The sequence below is a fragment of the Bombina bombina genome, chromosome 4, assembly GCF_027579735.1.
Source record: "Bombina bombina isolate aBomBom1 chromosome 4, aBomBom1.pri, whole genome shotgun sequence".
Lineage (NCBI taxonomy): Eukaryota > Metazoa > Chordata > Amphibia > Anura > Bombinatoridae > Bombina > Bombina bombina.
The window spans coordinates 768,472,775-768,494,919 of record NC_069502.1 but is presented as its reverse complement, the minus strand read 5'-3'; the positions used below and the strand labels follow the sequence as shown (position 1 = coordinate 768,494,919).

The following is a 22,145-nucleotide window of genomic DNA, read 5'->3' as shown; positions in this document are numbered from 1 at the left end:
GTTCTCCTCCTTATCTGGTGTTCCATGCAGATAAGGTGGTTTTACGTACTAAACCTGGTTTTCTTCCAAAAGTTGTTTCTAACAAAAACATTAACCAGGAGATTATCGTACCTTCTCTGTGTCCGAAACCAGTTTCAAAGAAGGAACGCTTGTTGCACAATTTGGATGTTGTTCGCGCTCTAAAATTCTATTTAGATGCTACAAAGGATTTTAGACAAACATCTTCCCTGTTTGTTGTTTATTCAGGTAAAAGGAGAGGTCAAAAAGCAACTTCTACCTCTCTCTCTTTTTGGATTAAAAGCATCATCAGATTGGCTTACGAGACTGCCGGACGGCAGCCTCCCGAAAGAATCACGGCTCATTCCACTAGGGCTGTGGCTTCCACATGGGCCTTCAAGAACGAGGCTTCTGTTGATCAGATATGTAGGGCAGCGACTTGGTCTTCACTGCACACTTTTACCAAATTTTACAAGTTTGATACTTTTGCTTCTTCTGAGGCTATTTTTGGGAGAAAGGTTTTGCAAGCCGTGGTGCCTTCCATTTAGGTGACCTGATTTGCTCCCTCCCTTCATCCGTGTCCTAAAGCTTTGGTATTGGTTCCCACAAGTAAGGATGACGCCGTGGACCGGACACACCTATGTTGGAGAAAACAGAATTTATGTTTACCTGATAAATTTCTTTCTCCAACGGTGTGTCCGGTCCACGGCCCGCCCTGGTTTTTTAATCAGGTCTGTTAATTTATTTTCTTTAACTACAGTCACCACGGTACCATATGGTTTCTCCTATGCTATTATTCCTCCTTAACGTCGGTCGAATGACTGGGGTAGGCGGAGCCTAGGAGGGATCATGTGACCAGCTTTGCTGGGCTCTTTGCCATTTCCTGTTGGGGAAGAGAATATCCCACAAGTAAGGATGACGCCGTGGACCGGACACACCGTTGGAGAAAGAAATTTATCAGGTAAACATAAATTCTGTTTTCTGTGGCACCAGCTCTTACTGAGCATGTGCAAGATTCACAGGATATACGTATATATGCATTTTGTGATTGGCTGATGGTTGTCACATGATTCAATCTACTACTCATTTGAAATTCAAAATAAGTGCTTTTGCATTGTCTCTGTATTATGCATTTATTGATTGTGCTATCCTACTATGTTTTGTGGTCCTTTAAGGTGAAAAAAGACCATGAAAGTAGTTTATATTAATTCCTTTCAATTGTTTTCATTTTTTTAATTTATTTTTTGTTTATCTTAGATATCAGATGTAGATCGATGTGATTTGTATCTTGCCCTAGTGTCAGAATTTGTGAGACTGACCCTAAGGTTTGGATGGAAACAACCTACATTAATATGGAAATTCATATATAATATTATTAAGGTTGCAATCCAGACTCTTCTGGACAGGAATAACAAGCAAGTATGTCTGCTTTCTATGTTTGTACAATTTTTTAATGTATTTCTCGTATATCAATAATATATATTTTTTATTACATATTATTTTGTCATGTATTTTTCACACTCTTTAACATTGGGTTTCAAACCTGTCCTCGGGCCTGATTTTGAGGATATCTCAACTAGAACACAGGTAAAATAATCAGATGATTAGTAAACATGATTATTTTACCTGCTCTCGTACAAGGTAATCCAGAAAATCTGGCCTGTTGGGGAGGTATGAGGACAGGTTTGAACACCAGTGCTCTATAAGATTCCGTTATTATCGGTATATATGTGTATGTGTCTGTCTCCACTTTTCCATTTACCTTTATTAGTCATTTTCATGTGTTTCCCATTTTAATTATGTATTTTTATTGGATAGAACCAAGCCTATTACACACTGTGGAAACATTCTTCTCTGTTTCATCTAAAAATGTATTCCATATATAGTAATGCCAAGTTTTTTTCATAGATTATTATGGATTGTCTGGAATTACATTGTGTTAAACCAACGATTCACCATTTTTATATATTTTTGTTTTCATTTCAGAAGAGAGATTAATTAATTTAGGATGTTTTCAGTTCATCCTATTATTAAAAATAGTTTCAATACAGTCTGTTTTATCTACTGTACCACGTTCCCACAGTACAGAATCAAGCACCATAATAGATAAATGATTAACTTTTATGGGAATTAAAGGTTTTGGTACATTTTTCATTGTAGTTTTATTTTGAATTACTGTTTGGTTCATCTGAAGACAGGGAATTAATTTTATTTCTAAAATAATGCACTATTAAATATATATATATAAAATTATTCAAGCCATCCTTTTGGGACTTCACTATCTTAAAATTGATATTAATAGGTGAAAGTATATATATATATATATATATATATATATATATATATATATATATATATATATGTATATATATATATATATATATATATATATATATATACATATATATATATAAATATATATATATGTGTGTGTGTCGAAAATAACTGATTATAAACCACGTCACATGGCAGAACATGCTGTGATCTGAGATGCAGAAAATTCAGCATGTCTGCAGAAAGAACAGCTCTCATGCAGGAATTGTTAGCACTTTCACGTTGCAGCATTGCTTCACATTCAACTTTTCTCTTCAGAAACTGTGCTTTGGATGCACTGTGTATGATTTCTTTAACACAGTGCATCCAGAGAAAAGTGCTATTTGAAGAGAACAGTAACATTTGGAGCAGCACTGCAAAGCAGCAGTGCTTTTATTGGCTTTCAGGGATTTTTTGTATTCAAGAGACAATTTAAAAACTAAACAAAATTAAAACCGTACCTTTAGTATAGCCTTCTCTGGGGCTTCCTCTGCCCCGTAACCACTTTCTGTCGGAGTACCGCAAGACTCTGTCCTTGGTCCCCTTCTCTTCTCAATCTACACGTCATCACTAGGTTCCCTAATAAAGTCCCACGGTTTCCAATATCATTTGTATGCCGACGACACCCAAATCTACTTCTCTGCACCAGACCTATCTCCTTCCTTGCTAACCCGTGTCACTAACTGTCTTTCTCACATCTCTTCCTGGATGTCCTCTCACTACCTCAAGCTAAATCTCTCCAAAACTGAGCTCCTCATTTCCCCCCCTTCTTCCAAAATCTCCACCCCCAATCTCTCTATAACTGTCGACAACTCCATCATTACCCCTACCCCGCTTGCCCGATGTCTCGGGGTCACATTTGACTCAGATCTTTCTTTCACTCCTCACATTCAGTCCTTGGCTAAAGCCTGCCGCTTCTACCTTAAAAACATCTCGAAAATTCAACACTTTCTTACACAAGACACAACTAAGATTTTAATCCACTCTCTCATTGTTTCCCGCCTCGATTACTGCAACTCTGTCCTCTCTGGTCTCCCCACCTGCCGCCTAGCTCCTTTACAATCCATAATAAATGCCTCTGCCAGACTCATCTTCCTTACACGTCACTCTTCATCTGCTGCACCTCTCTGCCAATCCCTTCATTGGCTTCCTCTTGCCTCTAGGATCAAACACAAAATTCTCACTGTGACATACAAAGCCCTCAACTGCACTGCTCCCCCCCTATTTCTCAGACCTTGTATCCAGATACTCTCCCTCCCGTCCCCTTCGCTCTGCTCATGACCTCTTACTCTCCTCCTCTCTGGTTACCTCATCGCACTCCCGTTTACAGGACTTCTCCAGGCTGGCTCCCATCTTGTGGAACTCTCTGCCTCGCTCCACAAGACTCTCCCCTAGTTTTGAAAGCTTCAAGCGCTCCCTAAAGACTCTACTATTCAGGGATGCTTACAACCTATGCTAACCTTACTTTATACCAGTTCCACTCCTCCATCGCTATCCCCTGAACCCCCTTAGCATGTAAGCCTAAGTGTCCAGCTGTTTGTAGATCACCTTCTTAAGAGCTGACTATAACAGTGCAACTCTTGACAGGGCCCTCTACCCATTTGATCCCTATATTTGTTTTGTTGTACTCCCCCTTTGTTTATAGTGCTGCGGAATCTGTTGGCGCTCTACAAATAACCGATAATAATAATAATAATAAAATTGCTACATGTAGATAGAAGACTATATGGGTAGGTGCCAATTTTGCCAAATACTAATCAAGAATGTAACACATGCTCCAAAGCCAGACAAAGCTAACATTATTCGGTTAACCATATAGTTGAAGATAGAGTTCTTGGAAACCCAGACACTGTACAAGTCAAGTGACTTCAGGGTTACATGAAAACACTAAAATAGATTTAAAATGTGTTTATTGTAGTTGGTTTTGAATCTGAATCTGTATTCCTACTGTCCTAAAATTGTAGTAAGCCATTCAGCACTACATTGAGATTTTATAACACAATGCCATTTTCTCCAACATAGGTGTGTCCGGTCCACGGCGTCATCCTTACTTGTGGGATATTCTCTTCCCCAACAGGAAATGGCAAAGAGCCCAGCAAAGCTGGTCACATGATCCCTCCTAGGCTCCGCCTACCCCAGTCATTCTCTTTGCCGTTGTACAGGCAACATCTCCACGGAGATGGCTTAGAGTTTTTTAGTGTTTAACTGTAGTGTTTCATTATTCAATCAAGAGTTTGTTATTTTCAAATAGTGCTGGTACGTACTATTTACTCAGAAACAGAAAAGAGATGAAGAATTCTGTTTGTATGAGGAAAATGATTTTAGCAACCGTAACTAAAATCCATGGCTGTTCCACACAGGACTGTTGAGAGCAATTAACTTCAGTTGGGGGAACAGTTTGCAGTCCTTTGCTGCTTGAGGTATGACACATTCTAACAAGACGATGTAATGCTGGAAGCTGTCATTTTCCCTATGGGATCCGGTAAGCCATGTTTATTACGATTGTAAATAAGGGCTTCACAAGGGCTTATTTAGACTGTAGACCTTTTTTGGGCTAAATCGATTGATATTAACACTTATTTAGCCTTGAGGAATCATTTATTCTGGGTATTTTGATATAATAATATCGGCAGGCACTGTTTTAGACACCTTATTCTTTAGGGGCTTTCCCAAAGCATAGGCAGAGTCTCATTTTCGCGCCGGTGTTGCGCACTTGTTTTTGAGAGGCATGGCATGCAGTCGCATGTGAGAGGAGCTCTGATACTTATAAAAGACTTCTGAAGGCGTCATTTGGTATCGTATTCCCCTTTGGGTTTGGTTGGGTCTCAGCAAAGCAGATACCAGGGACTGTAAAGGGGTTAAAGCTTAAAACGGCTCCGGTTCCGTTATTTTAAGGGTTAAAGCTTCCAAAATTGGTGTGCAATATTTTCAAGGCTTTAAGACACTGTGGTGAAAGTTTGGTGAATTTTGAACAATTCCTTCATGTTTTTTCGCAATTGCAGTAATAAAGTGTGTTCAGTTTAAAATTTAAAGTGACAGTAACGGTTTTATTTCAAAACGTTTTTTGTACTTTCTTATCAAGTTTATGCCTGTTTAACATGTCTGAACTACCAGATAGACTGTGTTCTGAATGTGGGGAAGCCAGAATTCCTATTCATTTAAATAAATGTGATTTATGTGATAATGACAATGATGCCCAAGATGATTCCTCAAGTGAGGGGAGTAAGCATGGTACTGCATCATTCCCTCCTTCGTCTACACGAGTCTTGCCCACTCAGGAGGCCCCTAGTACATCTAGCGCGCCAATACTCCTTACTATGCAACAATTAACGGCTGTAATGGATAATTCTGTCAAAAACATTTTAGCCAAAATGAACCCTTGTCAGCGTAAGCGTGGATGCTCTGTTTTAGTTACTGAAGAGCATGACGACGCTGATATTAATATCTCTGAAGGGCCCCTAACCCAATCTGAGGGGGCCAGGGAGGTTTTGTCTGAGGGAGAAATTACTGATTTAGGGAACATTTCTCAGCAGGCTGAATCTGATGTGATTACTTTTAAATTTAAATTGGAACATCTCCGCATTTTGCTTAAGGAGGTATTATCCACTCTGGATGATTGTGAAAATTTGGTCATCCCAGAGAAACTATGTAAAATGGACAAGTTCCTAGAGGTGCCGGGGCTCCCAGAAGCTTTTCCTATACCCAAGCGGGTGGCGGACATTGTTAATAAAGAATGGGAAAGGCCCGGTATTCCTTTCGTCCCTCCCCCCATATTTAAAAAATTGTTTCCTATGGTCGACCCCAGAAAGGACTTATGGCAGTCAGTCCCCAAGGTCGAGGGAGCGGTTTCTACTTTAAACAAACGCACCACTATTCCCATAGAGGATAGTTGTGCTTTCAAAGATCCTATGGATAAAAAATTAGAAGGTTTGCTTAAAAAGATGTTTGTTCAGCAGGGTTACCTTCTACAACCCATTTCATGCATTGTCCCTGTCACTACAGCCGCATATTTCTGGTTTGATGAACTGATTAAGGTGCTCGATAGTGACTCTCCTCCTTATGAGGAGACTTTGGACAGAGTCAATGCTCTCAAATTGGCTAATTCTTTCACTCTAGACGCCTCTTTGCAATTGGCTAAGTTAGCGGCTAAGAATTCTGGGTTTGCTATTGTGGCGCGCAGAGCGCTTTGGTTGAAATCTTGGTCGGCTGATGCGTCTTCCAAGAACAAGCTACTAAACATTCCTTTCAAGGGGAAAACGCTGTTTGGTCCTGACTTGAAAGAGATTATCTCTGATATCACTGGGGGTAAGGGCCATGCCCTTCCTCAGGATCGGCCTTTCAAGGCAAAAAATAGACCTAATTTTCGTCCCTTTCGTAAAAACGGACCAGCCCAAGGTGCTACGTCCTCTAAGCAAGAGGGTAATACTTCTCAGGCCAAGCCAGCTTGGAGACCAATGCAAGGCTGGAACAAGGGAAAGCAGGCCAAGAAACCTGCCACTGCTACCAAGACAGCATGAAATATCGGCCCCCGATCCGGGACCGGATCTGGTGGGGGGCAGACTCTCTCTCTTCGCTCAGGCTTGGGCAAGAGATGTTCTGGATCCTTGGGCGCTAGAAATAGTCTCCCAGGGTTATCTTCTGGAATTCAAGGGACTTCCCCCAAGGGGGAGGTTCCACAGGTCTCAGTTGTCTTCAGACCACATAAAAAGACAGGCGTTCTTACATTGTGTAGAAGACCTGTTAAAAATGGGAGTGATTCATCCTGTTCCATTGAGAGAACAAGGGATGGGGTTCTACTCCAATCTGTTCATAGTTCCCAAAAAAGAGGGAACGTTCAGACCAATCCTAGATCTCAAGATCTTAAACAAATTTCTCAAGGTCCCATCGTTCAAGATGGAAACCATTCGAACTATCCTTCCTTCCATCCAGGAAGGTCAATTCATGACCACGGTGGATTTAAAGGATGCGTATCTACATATTCCTATCCACAAGGAACATCATCGGTTCCTAAGGTTTGCATTCCTGGACAAACATTACCAGTTCGTGGCGCTTCCTTTCGGATTAGCCACTGCTCCAAGGATTTTCACAAAGGTACTAGGGTCCCTTCTAGCGGTGCTAAGACCAAGGGGCATTGCAGTAGTACCTTACCTGGACGACATTCTGATTCAAGCGTCGTCCCTCCCTCGAGCAAAGGCTCACACGGACATCGTCCTGGCCTTTCTCAGATCGCACGGCTGGAAAGTGAACGTGGAAAAGAGTTCTCTATCCCCGTCAACAAGGGTTCCCTTCTTGGGAACAATTATAGACTCCTCAGAAATGAGGATTTTTCTAACAGAGGCCAGAAAGACAAAACTTCTGGACTCTTGTCGAATACTTCATTCCGTTCCTCTTCCTTCCGTAGCTCAGTGCATGGAAGTGATCGGGTTGATGGTAGCGGCAATGGACATAGTTCCTTTTGCGCGCATTCATCTAAGACCATTACAACTGTGCATGCTCAGTCAGTGGAATGGGGACTATACAGACTTGTCTCCAAAGATACAAGTAAATCAGAGGACCAGAGACTCACTCCGTTGGTGGCTGTCCCTGGACAACCTGTCACGAGGGATGACATTCCGCAGACCAGAGTGGGTCATTGTCACGACCGACGCCAGTCTGATGGGCTGGGGCGCGGTCCGGGGATCCCTGAAAGCTCAGGGTCTTTGGTCTCGGGAAGAATCTCTTCTACCGATAAATATTCTGGAACTGAGAGCGATATTCAATGCTCTCAAGGCTTGGCCTCAGCTAGCGAGGACCAAGTTCATACGGTTTCAATCAGACAACATGACGACTGTTGCGTACATCAACCATCAGGGGGGAACAAGGAGTTCCCTAGCGATGGAAGAAGTGACCAAGATTATTCTATGGGCGGAGTCTCACTCCTGCCACCTGTCTGCTATCCACATCCCGGGAGTGGAAAATTGGGAAGCGGATTTTCTGAGTCGTCAGACATTGCATCCGGGGGAGTGGGAACTCCATCCGGAAATCTTTGCCCAAGTCACTCAACTATGGGGCATTCCAGACATGGATCTGATGGCCTCTCGTCAGAACTTCAAAGTTCCTTGCTACGGGTCCAGATCCAGGGATCCCAAGGCGGCTCTAGTGGATGCACTAGTAGCACCTTGGACCTTCAAACTTGCTTATGTGTTCCCGCCGTTTCCTCTCATCCCCAGGCTGGTAGCCAGGATCAATCAGGAGAGGGCGTCGGTGATCTTGATAGCTCCTGCGTGGCCACGCAGGACTTGGTATGCAGATCTGGTGAATATGTCATCGGCTCCACCTTGGAAGCTACCTTTGAGACGAGAACTTCTTGTTCAGGGTCCGTTCGAACATCCGAATCTGGTTTCACTCCAGCTGACTGCTTGGTGATTGAACGCTTGATTTTATCGAAGCGAGGTTTCTCAGATTCTGTTATCGATACTCTTGTTCAGGCCAGAAAGCCTGTAACTAGAAAGATTTACCACAAAATTTGGAAAAAATATATCTGTTGGTGTGAATCTAAAGGATTCCCTTGGGACAAGGTTAAGATTCCTAGGATTCTATCCTTCCTTCAAGAAGGATTGGAAAAAGGATTATCGGCAAGTTCCCTGAAGGGACAGATTTCTGCCTTGTCGGTGTTACTTCACAAAAAACTGGCAGCTGTGCCAGATGTTCAAGCCTTTGTTCAGGCTCTGGTTAGAATCAAGCCTGTTTACAAACCTTTGACTCCTCCTTGGAGTCTCAATTTAGTTCTTTCAGTTCTTCAGGGGGTTCCGTTTGAACCCTTACATTCCGTTGATATTAAGTTATTATCTTGGAAAGTTTTGTTTTTAGTTGCAATTTCTTCTGCTAGAAGAGTTTCAGAATTATCTGCTCTGCAGTGTTCTCCTCCTTATCTGGTGTTCCATGCAGATAAGGTGGTTTTACGTACTAAACCTGGTTTTCTTCCAAAAGTTGTTTCTAACAAAAACATTAACCAGGAGATTATCGTACCTTCTCTGTGTCCGAAACCAGTTTCAAAGAAGGAACGCTTGTTGCACAATTTGGATGTTGTTCGCGCTCTAAAATTCTATTTAGATGCTACAAAGGATTTTAGACAAACATCTTCCTTGTTTGTTGTTTATTCAGGTAAAAGGAGAGGTCAAAAAGCAACTTCTACCTCTCTCTCTTTTTGGATTAAAAGCATCATCAGATTGGCTTACGAGACTGCCGGACGGCAGCCTCCCGAAAGAATCACAGCTCATTCCACTAGGGCTGTGGCTTCCACATGGGCCTTCAAGAACGAGGCTTCTGTTGATCAGATATGTAGAGCAGCGACTTGGTCTTCACTGCACACTTTTACCAAATTTTACAAGTTTGATACTTTTGCTTCTTCTGAGGCTATTTTTGGGAGAAAGGTTTTGCAAGCCGTGGTGCCTTCCATTTAGGTGACCTGATTTGCTCCCTCCCTTCATCCGTGTCCTAAAGCTTTGGTATTGGTTCCCACAAGTAAGGATGACGCCGTGGACCGGACACACCTATGTTGGAGAAAACAGAATTTATGTTTACCTGATAAATTTCTTTCTCCAACGGTGTGTCCGGTCCACGGCCCGCCCTGGTTTTTTAATCAGGTCTGATAATTTATTTTCTTTAACTACAGTCACCACGGTACCATATGGTTTCTCCTATGCTATTATTCCTCCTTAACGTCGGTCGAATGACTGGGGTAGGCGGAGCCTAGGAGGGATCATGTGACCAGCTTTGCTGGGCTCTTTGCCATTTCCTGTTGGGGAAGAGAATATCCCACAAGTAAGGATGACGCCGTGGACCGGACACACCGTTGGAGAAAGAAATTTATCAGGTAAACATAAATTCTGTTATTACCCACAACTTTCTCATGTAAAATCATAGATTCAACTAAAATATCTTGACTGGATGCATTTGTGTTTTTTTTTTAGGCTCCTGAACTTGATGATCAAATCCAAAAAGTAGTGAGCATGGCCTCTCTGGCTTCAGTTTGTGAAATACTATCTAGTTGTCAAGAATATCAACTTGATGCCCATGAATATACTAATATGCTCATCAAATATTTGTCATCTGTGTCTCTTAATAACACCCTTATTAAACCATCGATTAATGAACAAAGGTATAGTATGTCTTACCACACTTTAGAATTTCTTCTTTGGAAGATACTGTATAATTACAATTTACTGCTGTAAATAGGGCATCATCCTTTAAATGATACATGTACAATATGAACATTTGTCAAAGAAAGAATATATATTGTGGGTAACCTAATCAATATTTTCCACCTACCAACAGTTATAATGTCTACCGTAGGCAGCCTATAGTGGTTGCTGCTAGTTGCTAAAGTAACAAGTATTTAAAGGGACATTAAACACTAAATAAATGCTTTATAGAATGAGGGATTCAAAGAAAAGATAATTCTGAGAATAACATGTAGATGTGTTTTTTTAAAGTTTCATTAGCTGTTTAAATATTGGCAAAATAAGTGTAAAGTTGTAATGTCTATAAAACAATGGGATCTGCCATGTTGTAACTTAGGTTACCTTTTCTACTGTGGTCAATTAGGGGCAGTTATAAATAGGTCACTAGAGTGTGCAGCCAATGGTTGTATGGAACTATAACAGTGTTCTGCGTTTTCATTTCTAACAGCAACTGAAAAGCTCACAATTTCAGAATGGAATTACAGGAAAATAAATAAAAAAAAAAAAAATAATTAAAGTATATAGCAGAGGTTTTTTATATATATATATGATTTATAATTATATATTACCACCTCAAGGTGTTTAATGTACCTTTAATGTGAAAGAATAAAGAGAAAGATAGCATCCTTAAAGGGACAGTATAGTAAAAATGAAACTTTCATGATTCAGATAGAGCACACAATTTTAAACAACTTTCAAATTCACTTCTGTCATCTAAATGTGCACAATCTTTTTATATGCTCACTTTTTGGGTCACCAGCTCCTACTGAACATATGCAACATTATACATATATGCATTTTGTGATTGGCTGATGGCTGTCACATGATGCATTAGGAAGGAAAATATAACTAAAATCTACTCATTTGATAATTCAAACTAAGTGCTTTTGCATTGTCTTTGTATTATGCATTTATTGATAATGCTATTCTATTGTGTTGAGTAGTCCTTTAAGCACTCTTAATTCAGTATCAATCAATCACCATCATAACCCCCAACAAGATTGGGCAAAAGGAAAAATAAAACGTAATCAATCACTATATATACTAAAAGAGAATATGAAAAACACTTAAAAATGCTCAACTAAAGGGACATAAAACCCCAATTTCTCTTGTTAAGTGTAGTCAGTCCACGGGTCATCCATTACTTATGGAATATATCTCTTCCTAACAGGAAGCTGCAAGAGGATCACCCAGCAGAGCTTGCTACATAGCTCCTCCCCTCACATGTCATATTCAGTCATTCTCTTGCAGCCTAACTAGATAGGTCGCTGTGAGAGGTCTGTGGTGTTTTTTAACTTAGTTTATTTCTACAATCAAAAGTTTGTTATTTTAAATGGCACCGGAGTGTGCTGTTTATTCTCAGGCAGCATTAGAAGAAGAATCTGCCTGCGTTTTCTATGATCTTAGCAGACGTAACTAAGATCCACTGGCTGTTCTCATCTGAGGAGTGAGGTAACTTCAGAGAAGGGGAATAGCATGCAGGGCCCCCCTGCAAATGAGGTATGTGCAGTAATTATTTTTCTGAGGAATGGAATTGACTGAGAAAATACTGCTGATACCAATGTAAAGTAAGTTCAGCCTTAAATGCAGTGGTAGCGACTGGTATTAGGCTGAGGAGTGTGTGTACACTGAATGTATTTTTCTTAGGAATGGAATTGACTCTGAAAATACTGTTAATATTGAAATAATGTATGAGCCTTAACTGCAGTAAAAGCGACTGGTAGCAGGCTTATTAATAACAATTCATAACTTTTCAAATGTATGTTTAAAACGTTTACTGGCATGTTAATCGTTTTTTGTGAGGTACTTGGTGATAAAACTTATTGGGGCATGATTTTTACCACATGGCCATCTTTGTTTTCTGCATAGAAACAGTTTTCTGAGCTTCCCCACTGTTGTAATATGAGTGGGAGGGGCCTATTTTAGCGCTTTTTTGCGCAGTAAAAATTCAGTCACAATCTTTCTACTTAATCCTCCATGATCCAGATCGTCTCTAGAGAGCTCAGGGGTCTTCAAAATTCATTTTGAGGGAGGTAATCAGTCACAGCAGACCTGTGACAGTGTGTTTTGACTGTGAGAAAAACGTTAATTATTAAATTGTTATCCGTTTTTGGGTATTAAGGGGTTAATCATCCATTTGCTGGTGGGTGCAATCCTTTGCTAACTTAATACATTTACTGTGAAAAATTGGTTGCTATAACTATTTTGGTTCACTGTTATTTCAACTGCGACAGCTTTTTGTGCTTCTTAAAGGCACAGTAGCGTTTTTTATATTGCTTGTAAATTTATTTAGAAAAGTATTTCCAAGCTTGCTAGTCTCATTGCTAGTCTGTTTAAACATGTCTGACACAGATGAATCTCTTTGTTCACTATGTTTAAAGGCCAATGTGGAGCCCAATAGAAATTTATGTACTAATTGCATTGATGCTACTTTAAATAAAAGTCAATCTTTACATGTAAAGAAATTATCACCAGACAACGAGGGGGAAGTTATGCCGACTAACTCTCCTCATGTGTCAGTACCTTCGCCTCCCGCTCAGGAGGTGCGTGATTTTGTGGCGCCAAGTACATCAGGGAGGCCCTTACAAATCACTTTGCAAGACATGGCTACTGTTATGACAGAAGTATTATCTAAATTGCCAGAATTAAGAGGCAAGGGCGATAGCTCTGGGTTAAGGACAGAGCGCGCGGATGAGGTGAGAGCCATGTCAGATACTGCGTCACAGTTTGCAGAACGTGAAGACGGAGAGCTTCATTCTGTGGGTGACGGATCTGATCCAGGGAGACTGGATTCAGAGATTTCTAATTTTAAATTTAAGCTTGAGAACCTCCGCATATTGCTAGGGGAGGTATTAGCGTCTCTGAATGATTGTAACACGGTTGCAATTCCAGAAAAATTATGTAGGTTGGATAGATACTATGCGGTACCGGTGTGTACTGACGTGTTTCCTATACCTAAAAGGCTTACAGAGATTATTAGCAAGGAGTGGGATAGACCTGGTGTGCCCTTTTCCCCTCCTCCCATATTTAGGAAAATGTTTCCTATAGACGCCACCACACGAGACTTATGGCAGACGGTCCCTAAGGTGGAGGGAGCAGTTTCTACTTTAGCTAAGCGTACCACTATCCCGGTGGAGGATAGTTGTGCCTTTTCAGATCCAATGGATAAGAAATTAGAGGGTTACCTTAAGAAAATGTTTGTTCAACAAGGTTTTATCTTACAGCCCCTTGCATGCATTGCGCCTGTCACTGCTGCGGCGGCATTCTGGTTTGAGTCTCTGGAAGAGGCCATTCGCACAGCTCCATTGGATGAAATTATGAACAAGCTTAAAGCACTTAAGCTAGCTAACGCATTTGTTTCTGATGCCGTCGTACATTTAACCAAACTTACGGCTAAGAACTCCGGATTCGCCATCCAAGCGCGCAGAGTGCTATGGCTTAAATCCTGGTCAGCTGACGTGACTTCTAAATCTAAATTGCTTAATATTCCTTTCAAAGGGCAGACCTTATTCGGGCCCGGCTTGAAAGAAATTATAGCTGACATTACGGGAGGTAAGGGCCATGCTCTACCTCAGGACAGGGCCAAATCAAAGGCCAAACAGTCTAATTTTCGTGCCTTTCGTAACTTCAAGGCTGGAGCAGCATCAACTTCCTCCGCTCCAAAACAGGAAGGAGCTGTTTCTCGTTACAGGCAGGGCTGGAAAGTTAACCAGTCCTGGAACAAGGGCAAGCAGGCCAAGAAACCTGCTGCTGCCCCCAAGACAGCATGAAGAGAGGGCCCCCTATCCGGAAACGGATCTAGTGGGGGGCAGACTTTCTCTCTTCGCCCAGGCTTGGGCAAGAGATGTCCAGGATCCCTAGGCGTTGGAGATCATATCTCAGGGATATCTCCTGGACTTCAAAACTTCTCCTCCACGAGGGAGATTTCATCTTTCAAGGTTATCAGCAAACCAAATAAAGAAAGAGGCGTTTCTACGCTGCGTACAAGACCTTTTACTAATGGGGGTGATCCACCCAGTTCCGCGGACGGAACACGGGCAGGGATTCTATTCAAATCTATTTGTGGTTCCCAAGAAAGAGGGAACCTTCAGACCAATCTTGGACTTAAAAATCCTAAACAAATTTCTAAGAGTTCCATCATTCAAAATGGAAACTATTCGAACCATCCTTCCCATGATCCAAGAGGGTCAGTACATGACCACAGTGGATTTAAAGGATGCCTACCTTCACATACCGATTCACAAGGATCATTATCGGTACCTAAGATTTGCTTTCCTAGACAGGCATTACCAGTTTGTAGCTCTTCCCTTCGGATTAGCTACGGCTCCAAGAATCTTTACAAAAGTTCTGGGCTCACTTCTGGCGGTACTAAGACCGCGAGGCATAGCGGTGACTCCGTACCTAGACGACATTCTGATACAAGCGTCAAGTTTTCAAACTGCCAAGTCTCATACAGAGATAGTTCTGGCATTTCTGAGGTCGCATGGGTGGAAGGTGAACGTGGAAAAGAGTTCTCTATTACCACTTACAAGAGTTCCCTTTCTAGGGACTCTTATAGATTCTGTAGAGATGAAAATTTACCTGACAGAGGCCAGGTTATCAAAACTTCTAAATGCTTGCCGTGTCCTTCATTCCATTCCACACCCGTCAGTAGCTCAGTGCATGGAAGTAATCGGCTTAATGGTAGCGGCAATGGACATAGTACCATTTGCGCGCCTGCATCTCAGACCGCTGCAATTGTGCATGCTAAGTCAGTGGAACGGTGATTACTCAGATTTGTCCCCCCCTACTAAGTCTGGATCAAGAGACCAGAGATTCTCTTCTATGGTGGCTCTCTCGGCCACATCTGTCCAAGGGGATGACCTTTCGCAGGCCAGATTGGACGATTGTAACAACAGACGCCAGCCTTCTAGGCTGGGGCGCAGTCTGGAACTCCCTGAAAGCTCAGGGATTATGGACTCAGGAGGAGAAACTCCTCCCAATAAATATTCTGGAATTAAGAGCAATATTCAATGCTCTCCTAGCTTGGCCTCAGTTAGCAACTCTGAGGTTCATCAGATTTCAGTCGGACAACATCACGACTGTGGCTTACATCAACCATCAAGGGGGAACCAGAAGTTCCCTAGCGATGTTGGAAGTCTCAAAGATAATTCGCTGGGCAGAGTCTCACTCTTGCCACCTGTCAGCGATTTACATCCCAGGCGTAGAGAACTGGGAGGCGGATTTTCTAAGTCCCCAGACTTTTCATCCGGGGGAGTGGGAACTTCATCCGGAGGTCTTTGCTCAACTGATTCTTCGTTGGGGCAAACCAGATCTGGATCTCATGGCGTCTCGCCAGAACGCCAAGCTTCCTTGTTACGGATCCAGGTCCAGGGACCCGGGAGCGGTGCTGATAGATGCTCTGACAGCCCCTTGGGTCTTCAACATGGCTTATGTGTTTCCACCATTCCCGATGCTTCCTCGTTTGATTGCCAAGATCAAACAGGAGAGAGCTTCGGTGATTCTGATAGCGCCTGCGTGGCCACGCAGGACCTGGTATGCAGAGCTAGTGGACATGTCGTCCTTTCCACCGTGGTCTCTACCTCTGAGACAGGACCTTCTAATTCAGGGTCCTTTCAAACATCCAAATCTAATTTCTCTGAGGCTGACTGCATGGAGATTGAACGCTTGATTCTATCAAAGCGTGGCTTCTCGGAGTCGGTTATTGATACCTTAATACAGGCTAGGAAGCCTGTTACCAGAAAAATTTACCATAAGATATGGCGTAAATATTTATATTGGTGCGAATCCAAGAGTTACTCATGGAGCAAGGTTAGGATTCCTAGGATATTGTCCTTTCTACAAGAGGGTTTAGAAAAGGGCTTATCTGCTAGTTCGTTAAAGGGACAGATTTCTGCTCTGTCTATTCTTCTACACAAACGTCTGGCTGAAGTTCCAGACGTTCAGGTTTTTTGTCAGGCTTTAACTAGGATTAAGCCTGTGTTTAAGACTGTTGCTCCGCCGTGGAGCTTAAACTTAGTTCTTAATGTTCTTCAAGGCGTTCCATTTGAACCCCTTCATTCCATTGATATCAAGCTGTTATCCTGGAAGGTTTTGTTTTTGATGGCTATTTCCTCGGCTCGAAGAGTCTCTGAGTTATCTGCCTTACATTGTGATTCTCCTTATCTGATTTTTCATTCAGACAAGGTAGTTCTGCGTACTAAACCTGGGTTCTTACCTAAGGTAGTTACTAACAGGAATATCAATCAAGAGATTGTTGTTCCATCACTGTGTCCTAACCCTTCTTCAATGAAGGAACGAGTTTTGCATAATTTGGACGTAGTCCGTGCCCTGAAGTTCTATTTGCAGGCAACTAAAGATTTTCGTCAAACTTCTTCCCTGTTTGTCGTTTAGTCTGGACAGAGAAGAGGTCAAAAGGCTTCGGCTACCTCTCTCTCTTTTTGGCTTCGTAGCATAATACGTTTAGCCTATGAGACTGCTGGACAGCAGCCTCCTGAAAGGATTACAGCTCATTCTACTAGAGCTGTGGCTTCCACCTGGGCCTTTAAAAATAAGGCCTCTGTTGAACAGATTTGCAAGGCTGCGACTTGGTCTTCGCTTCACACCTTTTCAAAATTTTACAAATTTGACACTTTTGCTTCTTCGGAGGCTATTTTTGGGAGAAAGGTACTTCAGGCAGTGGTTCCTTCTGTTTAATGTTCCTGCCTTGTCCCTCCCTTCATCCGTGTACTTTAGCTTTGGTATTGGTATTCCATAAGTAATGGATGACCCGTGGACTGACTACACTTAACAAGAGAAAACATAATTTATGCTTTCCTGAAAAATTTATTTCTCTTGTAGTGTAGTCAGTCCACGGCCCGCCCTGTCTTTAAGGCAGACCTAAATTTTAATTAAACTCCAGTCACCACTGCACCCTATGGTTTCTCCTTTCTCGTCTGCTTTGGTCGAATGACTGAATATTACATGTGAGGGGAGGAGCTATGTAGCAGCTCTGCTGGGTGATCCTCTTGCAGCTTCCTGTTAGGAAGAGATATATTCCATAAGTAATGGATGACCCTTGGACTGACTACACTACAAGAGAAATAAATTTATCAGGTAAGCATAAATTATGTTTTTTTTCTTTCATTAATCAAATAGAACATACAAATTTAAACAACTTTCCAATTTTATTTCTATTATCTATTTCTCTTTGTTTTTTTATCCTTTGTTGAAAGGCAAGGATGTAAGCTCAGAAGTGTGCGCATGTCTGTAGCATTATATATTTCAGCAGTTTTGCAACAATGTTATACATTAGCAAGAGCACTAGATGGCAGCACTATTTCCTGTCAGGTAGTGCTTCAGGCATTTGGACACTACCTACCTAGGTATCTCTTCAACAAAGAATAACAAGAGAATAAAGTAAATTGGAAACTTTTTTAAAATTGTATTTTGTATCTGAATAATGAAATACATTTTTGGGTTTCATGTCCCTTTAATTATCAACCATAATAATGATAACTATTAGTCAAGCACAAAATGGCTAGCTATCCCCATTAATTCAAAAGCTGCAAGTGAAAAAGATCCCTCCTTTAAAGGATTACTTTCTGTTATAATTTTTAAGCTAAACAACTAACATATTACAGTTAATAAACATTAATTAAAACCTACTGACCTATATTTTCTCCAAAACGAAGTTTCATAACGTTCTGAAAGTTATATCTTTTATTCGCCGATGATGTCACGTTATCCTGCCCACTATTTTCAGCACTGTGTGTTCAAAATACTTAAACCAATAACTTTGTGTTTAAAGCGCCATTTTGAAACCTAGGTATTGTAAATGGATTGGTACAGAGCAAAGGATACCCACGGAGTGGGTTTGGAAAACAATTAAATTTGCAGACAAGATTTCTGACATACGGTAGAGATATGTTAATGAAATGCTATTGATAAAAAGCGTATTTGGGGTAGTTAGTTAGTAACAGGCATAGAAAATATTTACTTACAGTGGCCCTTTAACTGTTATTTGTATATAAGGGACCGTGAATTGCTATCCTCTCGCAGCTAAATACATCAGCATAATAGATTATCATAACAACTGAAAAGAGATGTTTTGCTGGAGCTTTCTTTTTCCACACTCCCAAAAAACATATTCTGTAACCTGTAAATGCTGCAAATTAAATAGCTGGTGTACGATACAGAATTTGTTTTTTGTGAGAAAGCACAAACTTTACACAAAAATATATAGAAACATAGATATTGACGGCAGATAAGAGCCATAGGCCCAGCAAGTCTGCCCAATATTACTTAACAGTTTAAACTTATCTAGTTTGTAGGATAGCCTTATGCTTGTCCCAGGCATTCTTAAAGTCCCCCACAGTGTTTGTCATTACTACCTCTTGTGGAAGTTTATTCCATAAATCAATCACCCTTTCTGTAAAGAAGTTCTTCTGCAAATTACTCCTGAATCTACTACCTTCAGCTTGAGATCATGGGTGCGATCCTATATACGACGCAGGTTTCGGCGCAAGGGTGGAAACCTGCGCCGCCCGTAGTTTCACCTTGCACATCGAGCTATCACATATATGGCGCTGACAGTTGCTAAAGTGCCGTAAGTCGGACAAACTAGCAATGTCCAGAAATAAGCGTAAGTACAAATTTCTGGAGTCGCCAGTGATTTATGGCAAGTATAAAATATACCGTAACTGTCTAACACGCCTCCCAAAAATAGCCCGACACGTATACCCCTCTATCCGCAATCCCCCCTCTCACTCCTAACAATAAATGTATTAACCCCTAAACCGCCGCTCCCGGACCCCGCCGCCACCTATATTATATGTATTACCCCCTAATCTGAGCCCCCTACACCGCCGCCACCTATATTATATGTATTACCCCCTAATCTGAGCCCTTTACACCGCCGCCACCTATATTAACTATATTAACCCCTAATCTGAGCCCCCTACACCGCCGCCACCTATATTATATGTATTACCCCCTAATCTGAGCCCCCTACACTGCCGCCACCTATATTATATGTATTACCCCCTAATCTGAGCCCCCTACACCGCCGCCACCTATATTAACCCCTAATCTGAGCCCCCTACAGTGCAGCCACCTATATTAAATATATTAACCCCTAATCTAATCCCCCTACACCGCTGCCACCTATTTTAAATATATTAACCCCTAAACCTAAGTCTAACCCTAACACCCCCTAACTTAATTATTATTGAAATAAATCTAAATAATATTAATATTATTAACTAAATTATTCCTATTTAAAACTAAATACTTACCTATAAAATAAACCCTAAGATAGCTACAATATAATTAATAATTACATTGTAGCTAGCCTAGGGTTTATTTTTATTTTACAGGTAACTTTGTATTTATTTTAACTAGGTACAATAGCTATTAAATAGTTAATAACTATTTAATAGCTACCTAGTTAAAATAATTACAAAATTACCTGTATAATAAATCCTAACCTAAGTTACCATTACACCTAACACTACACTATCAATAAATTAATTAAATAAACTACAATTATCTCAACTAAAATACAATTAAATACACTAAACTATATTACAAAAAAAACAAACACTAAATTACAAAAAATAAAAAAAGATTACAAGAATTTTAAGATAATTACACCTAATCTAAGCCCCCTAATAAAATAAAAAAGTCCCCCAAAATAATAAAATTTCCCTACCCTAAACTAAATTACAAAAGTAATCAGCTCTATTACCAGCCCTTAAAAGGGCCTTTTGTGGGGCATTGCCCCAAAGTAATCAGCTCTTTTACCTGTAAAAAAAAGAACAATCCCCCCCCTATTACAACCCACCACCCACACACCCCTACTCTAAAACCCACCCGATCCCCCCTTTAAAAAAACCTAACCTAACCCCCAAGTGCTCCTTACCTGTCCTGAAGACCGGCGGAGAAGGTCCTGTTCCAGGCGTAGAAGTCTTCTTCCAAGCGGCGACTTCTTCCAGGAACCAGCCTGCGCGGAGCGGAGGAGTTCAAGACCGATGACAACGGAGCTGAAGACCGTCCATTCTAGAACTGAAGACCGCGGAGCCATGGAGCGTGGAGGATCCTCTTCATACGATCTCCGCCGTACACTGAATAGGAATTCAAGGTACGTGATTAAAAATGGTGTCCCTTGAATTCCTATTGGCTGATTTGAGCCTTCAAATTCAAATCAGCCAATCGGATGAGAGCTACAGTAATTCTATTGGCTGATTTGAATAGCCAATAGAATAAGAGCTACTGAGATTCTATTGGCGGTGTAGAGGGGATCATATTAGGGGTTAATATATTTAAAATAGGTGGCAGCGGTGTAGGGGGATTAGATTAGGGGGTAATATATTTAAAATAGGTGGCGGCGGTGTAGGGGGATCATATTTGGGGTTAATATATTTAAAATAGGTGACGGCGGTGTAGGGGGATCATATTAGGGGTTAATATATTTAAAATAGGTGGCGGCGGTGTAGGGGGATCATATTAGTGGTTAATATATTTAAAATAGGTGGCGGCGGTGTAGGGAGGGTGTAGGGGGATTAGATTAGGGGTTAATATATTTAAAATAGGTGGCGGCGGTGTAGGGGGATCAGATTAGGGGGTAATATATTTAATATAGGTGGCGGCAGTGTAGGGGGATCATATTAGGGGTTCATATATTTAAAATAGGTGGCAGCGGTGTAGGGGGATTAGATTAGGGGTTAATATATTTAAAATAGGTGGCGGCGGTGTAGGGGGATCATATTAGGGGTTAATATATTTAAAACAGGTGGCGGCTGTGTGGGGGTGTCAGATTAGGCGGTAATACATTTAATGTAGGTGGCGGCGGGGCCCGGGAGCGGCGGTTTAGGGGTTAAGCACTTTATTAGGGATTGCGGCGGGGGATTGCGGTTGACAGGTAGATAGACATTGCGCATGCGTTAGGTGTTAGGTTTTATTTTTCAGGCAGTTTAGGGAGTTACGGGACTCCAATACTCAGCATAAGGCTTACTACGCCTGCATTTTGTGGCAAGGTGAAAATGGAGTAAGATTTCTCCATTTTCGCCATGTAAGTCCTTACGCTGTATATTGGATACCAAACTGCGCTGGTTTGGTATATCAGTCTATGGGCCAAAAAACTACGGCCGAAGGGTGAAATATACAAGCGTAACTTCTATGTTACGCCGTATATAGGATACCAAACAGCGCAAAATTTGGCGTTGCTGCATATCGGATCGGGCCCCATATGTTTAATGACCCTTTAAGAAACAACGCTTTAAGAGCCACATATCATTGTATAAGTCTAAACAATAATTAATAGCTGTAGCCATAAATAAAGCTGACCATGCCATAAATGCAATACTCTTCAGTAGGGGTTCATTTGGAACACATTAAAGGAACATGAAACCCAATATTTTTCCTTCATGATTTAGGCAGAATATGTGATTTTAAAACAATTTGCTTCTGTTATCTAATTTGCTACATTCTCTTGGTATCCTTAGCTGAAAAGCATATCTAGGTAGGCTCAGGAGCAGCAGCAATTACATTACTGAGAACTAGCTGCTGATTGGTGGCTACACAAAAATGCCTCTTTTCACTGGTGGTTCACCAGATGTCTTCAGATAGCTCCTA

General features: G+C 41.3%; 1 protein-coding gene across 1 annotated transcript in view; it reads left to right on the top strand.

Annotated features, from left to right (window-relative positions):
• The window catches only part of TARBP1 (TAR (HIV-1) RNA binding protein 1), a 454,905-nt gene that overhangs the window by 111,561 nt on the left and 321,199 nt on the right, over positions 1-22,145 (top strand). The window contains exons 14-15 of the mRNA XM_053711098.1: positions 1,255-1,416; positions 10,263-10,450. Of these exons, the coding sequence (XP_053567073.1) occupies positions 1,255-1,416; positions 10,263-10,450 (350 nt within the window). The remainder of the gene's footprint in view (positions 1-1,254; positions 1,417-10,262; positions 10,451-22,145) is intronic.